At 40.0% G+C, this 5,157-nt stretch overlaps 1 protein-coding gene across 1 annotated transcript; it reads right to left on the reverse strand.

Moving 5' to 3' along the window:
- Positions 1–741: 741 nt before the first annotated feature.
- LOC126767539 (uncharacterized) lies at positions 742–4,881 on the reverse strand (the record flags this gene model as incomplete). Its single annotated transcript, XM_050485008.1, has 2 exons — positions 2,638–4,881; positions 742–1,068 (listed from the first exon to the last, which is right to left on the reverse strand). Coding segments are annotated over exons 1-2 (2,571 nt in total), but the record flags the coding sequence as incomplete, so codon positions are not given.
- Between the last annotated feature and the right edge of the window lie 276 nt (positions 4,882–5,157).

Consider the following 5,157-nt stretch of genomic DNA (forward strand, 5'->3'; position numbering starts at 1 on the left):
TATTTGAAGTTCGTTGATATAATCATTTGACCACCTGTTCCAAAACGTCTGTTTAATGCTTGTGACTTGATTCCATCTGTGTAAGCTGCTTGTTTCAGCTGACAATCTTCGCTCTGGGAGTGCTCTTAGTGCGCTACCAATAATAAAATGCCCCGGAGTTAATGCTTCATAATCGTTTGGATCCGATGACAATGGTGTTAGTGGCCGAGAATTTAACACAGCTTCTATCTCCACCAGCACTGTTGTTAGTTCCTCAGCGGTAAGTCTTGCATTTTTGATGGTACGGTTGAGATGACTCTTAGCCGATTTGACTGCGGCCTCCCAAATACCGCCGAAATGAGGTGCTCTGGGAGGGATGAAATTAAAATTTACAAATTCATTAGCACAGTATTTCATAATTGCATCCTTGTTTTCGGTTTTAAATAAAAATGACTTTAATTCAGCTAGTTTGCTGCAAGCGCCCACAAAATTTGTTGCGTTGTCACAAAAGATGTCAGAGGGTAGCTCCCTCCTTCCAATCATCCGCTTCAATGATGCTAAGAATGCGTCCGTGGTAAGGTCTGATACAAGTTCGATGTGAACCGCCTTTGTCGCTAGACAAACAAATATCGCTATGTACGATTTATAAGGTGTTTTACCTCGAATACGCAAGTATACGTTGACTGGTCCGCAGAAGTCAATACCGCAACGCGCAAAGGGGCGAGATGGAGTCAATCGCTCGACAGGTAACTGCCCCATTACCTGATTCATCAGCTTTGGCTTGTAACGTATACAATGTGTGCACGATCTGACGATACGTCTTGCTAAATCGCGTGCATTGACTATCCAAAACTGAAGTCTTATTAGTGCTACGAGTGCCTTTGGTCCTGCATGGTAGTGTTTCCGATGTAGGTGGCGAGCGTAATGCACAACGAATTCGCATTTGCTTGGCAACAGCATTGGGTGTTTCCTTTCTTCTGGAATATCTGCTGATTCCAATCGACCTCCAACTTTGAGTATTTGGAATCCTTCGGTATACTCTAAAAACGGATTTAAATAACGCAATGGGCCATTTGTCGTGAGACCTTTCTGTAAAAGATGAATGTCATTAGCAAAATGTATATGTTGAATATTCCAAATTATGCAAAGTAAGGCGTGATGCAACTCTTGTGGTGAGAGAGTAGATGATTCGTTAAGTTTTGTATTATGTCGACAAATATTGATGAAGCGGAACATCCAAGCTATTAATCGAAGGCTGCTAGAGTAGTTACTTCGCTGATTCACGATTTCCAAAATGTAATTGGTGCTAACGATTGATTTGAATGCAGATTTTCGCTTCTCCTTTTCGACAACTTCCATGTCGATATCATTGCAGCTGTCCTTTGGCCATTTATTTGAATTTTCGTATAGAAACCTCGGTCCGGTGTACCATATTGAATCAACAAGTTCCTTTACGGTACATCCTCTAGACGCAACATCCGCCGGGTTACAATGAGTTGGTACATGTCTCCAATGGGCACCTTTGGTTAAGTCCTGGATTTCCGAAATTCGATTACCAACAAAGGTCGAAAGTGTTGCAGAATGCATCTTCAGCCAATGTAAGACTATTTGTGAGTCTGTCCAAAGAAAAATATTAAAAGGTTTATGAGAAATTGCTGGTTTAATTTTTGCTAATAAACGAGCGAGGAGAAGAGCGCCACAAAGTTCTAACTTTGGTAACGATTGTTTTTTGATGGGTGCAACTCTGGACTTAGCAGTGAGTAAGCGAATAGTAGTAGTGCCAGATTTGTTGATAAAATGAGTGTAAATTGCGCAGCCATATGCACGAATTGATGCGTCACAAAATCCATGTAGCTGAAGAGACTCCATATCTGCCGAAAAACAAGGCCTAGGCACCTTGATTAATGAAAGATCCGATAAGGAATTCAGAAAGTTTTTCCAAGCCCATTCAATGTTCTGTGGCACTGATTCATCCCAATCCAATTTAAGTAGCCATATTTCTTGCAACAAGATTTTTGAAGTTATAACAACAGGAACCAAAATACCGAGTGGGTCGTAAAGTGACGATGCAACAGATAGGATGGAACGTTTTGTAAGACGACCAGTGAGTCCTAGTTTTGCTTCGAATGAAAAAATAAAACAATCAAGATTTTGGTTCCATTTTAGTCCAAGTGCGTTAGTGATGGATGAATCTACGTTTAGATCCTTTAACGAGTCGTCTTCTCTGAATCGATGATGATTAGAATGCCACTTTGTTAATTTAAACTTTCCTAATTCTAACAGTTGTGTTACCTCTTGCTTTATCTGTGAAAGTTCGGTTAGACTGTCAGCACCACACAGTAAGTCGTCTACGTAAAATGATGACTTCACGATCTTTGCGCCAATTGGGAATTGTTCTGAATGCTGTTCAGCTAGGTACAGCAAACTCCGTATAGCAAGATATGGTGCAGCAGCCATTCCATACGTTACAGTATTTAGTTGGTATGTCCGAATGTTCTCTGTCGGTGAACTCCTCCACAGAATGTACTGGAACTTTCGATCATCTTCATGCATTAATACTTGCCGATACATCTTGACTATATCCGCAGTGAGTGCAAACCTATTGAATCGGAAACGAAGAAGAAGAATAAAAAGTTCGCATTGGATTGTAGGACCAACCATCTGAATATCGTTTAGTGATTTTTGGGATGTAGTTCGACAGGAGGCGTCAAATACGACTCTAAGCTTTGTTGTTGTACTTGTTGGCTTAAGAACGCAATGATGTGGTATAAAATAATGCGGTTCGCTCAGATTCGGATTCTTTACAATGCTCATATGACCCAGGCTCTCGTAATCGTTCATAAATTCAACGTACTGTGCTGTCAATTGTGGAGATTTGGCTAATCGACGTTCTTGTGCATTGAATCGTCGCAATGCCGTAGTGTATGACTCGCCCAAGCACGTCGGATCATCCTTGAAAGGGAGTTTGACAACTATTCTGCCGCAAGGTCTTCTTGACACGGTTGCATTGTATAAATGATCGCAAATCTGTTGTTCACGAGTCCAAGGCTCTGGGATGGTAGTAACTTCTTCTAATTTCCACAACTTTTCCAATTTGGCATCTAAAGGTTCATTGGCTAAAAATAAACAAGATGGTTTAGATATATTGTTACTGCCGGTATTATAGCGTCCCGAAACGATCCAGCCTAAGAGCGTTTTTTGCAAGATGGGTAAATTAGACCCAAGATGGATTTGACCAACAGATAGCAGACTGAAGAACGTTTCCGTACCCAGCAACATGTCAATTTTCTTTGGTATATGAAATTCATCATCAGCGAGTTCTATGTTGGTTGGAATATTCCATGTTGAAATGTTGATTTCCGGATCTGGTTGATAAGCAATATGCGATGTAATACAAAAAGTTAATGGAAGCTCGAAACCGGTGACTTGCGACTTGATGTTAGTTGAAGTTTTGAATTTAATATTTGTTGATGACAAACCAATGCTTTGAATTTCTAAGTTTTGTTTGTTTCTTGGCAGCAGCAACCTTTGCGAAAAATCATCTGTGATGAAATTGACTTGCGAACAGGAATCTAGCAGCGCTGTACCCAATCTATAGCTCCCCGATGAATCACGAACGAAAATTTTTGCTGTTGCAAGGATTACATTATCCAACGATGAATTATTCATATGTGTATGTACGGCTGCCTCCTGTGTAGGAAATAGTTGAGTAGTTGTTGGTTGGCCTGAAGGTGAACCGCGGTGAAGTAAACTATGGTGTTGTCGTGCACAAACCTTGCACCTGTGCGATGATGAACAATTGGCTACTTGATGTCCCTTGGATAAGCAATTGATGCAAAGTCCAATTTTCTTTGCATGATCGAAACGTTGAGTTATGTTTAGCGACTTAAACCGTTCACAATTAAAAATCTTGTGGTTGTTGTTAAAACAGAATTGGCACGATATGGTAGAGCAGGAAAATGTGTAACCTTTTGGTTGACTCCTTGATTTCGGAGTGGAGTGTTTGTTAAAACCTTGAGCTGGCGAAGTACTACCATGCGTGTTGTCGAGTGACTCCAGATATTGACAGTGTCTTTCCAAAACTGCGATGAAATCTTCCCATGACGGCAGAGTTCTGAAATCTAGCGACTCCTTCCACCTTTTGTTGGTCTGTTCATCAGACTTCTGCAATATTAGATAAATTAGCATTGCTTGAGAAATTTGCCTGTCACTACCCAGTGATGTCAAAGAACCATAAATAGCTGAAGCTTTATCAATCAAACCTCTTAGCTGAATGCCATTTGGTTTCATAACTGCTGGTAAATCAAATAGCGAATTTATTCCTTCCAAGAAAATTAGTGTTTTGTTGTCATAACGTACCTTCAATCGTTCTAACGCCTTTGGGTAGTTTTCATTTGTAACCTGAAACGCATTTACAGTTTCTAAGGCTTGACCTTGGAGACAATTTCGTAAATGGTTGAATTTTTCAATATTTGTTAAATTGAACTCGTGATCAATTATTTGTTTGAACGAGGTAATAAAATTTTGATAATTCGAATACTTGCCATCAAACGTAGGAAGCTTAAGTGGTGGAAGTTTTGAACTTGATTGTACCACGCAAGTTGTATCCGAAAATGAAACGTTGTTATCTTCTGCCAGTTGCGACTGGATAATCAATTTAGTTGTTATGTAAAGTTCTTCCAGGTCAGCACGTCCTCCGTCCTCAGCATCCAATCTTTCGATGTCCGTTTGAATTGAGAGAATCTGCTTGAAGTATGACTCCAGGATGCCTAAACGACATTTGTATTCCGCCACTGAAAGAACCTTTCCACCTGGTCGTAAGCTAGCATCGATGATATTTTTAATACGTTTGATATTTTTCTTGGTGCTGGTGCGTTGTTGTTTTAGTTCGTCCAAAGACATTGTAGAACGGAATTCTATCTACGTGCTTTAAATTGACTTCAAAATATTTCAAATAATTATAATTTCCCTTCTAGTGAGTAGTTGGGTAATAAATGATTTGTTAATTTATTGCAAAATGGTATCAACGACATTAATATATATGTACATACATATATGCGAAGCAGCAAATATGCGAATATCACCTGGAGGAAATGGTACTAGCGAAACGTAGTGGCGACAAGTAGATGTGCTGTGCTGTGTGCGAGCGATGCTGATGTGTCCAATGGTAAAGATGTC

This window comes from Bactrocera neohumeralis, unplaced genomic scaffold, assembly GCF_024586455.1.
Source record: "Bactrocera neohumeralis isolate Rockhampton unplaced genomic scaffold, APGP_CSIRO_Bneo_wtdbg2-racon-allhic-juicebox.fasta_v2 ctg7638, whole genome shotgun sequence".
NCBI classification, from domain to species: domain Eukaryota; kingdom Metazoa; phylum Arthropoda; class Insecta; order Diptera; family Tephritidae; genus Bactrocera; species Bactrocera neohumeralis.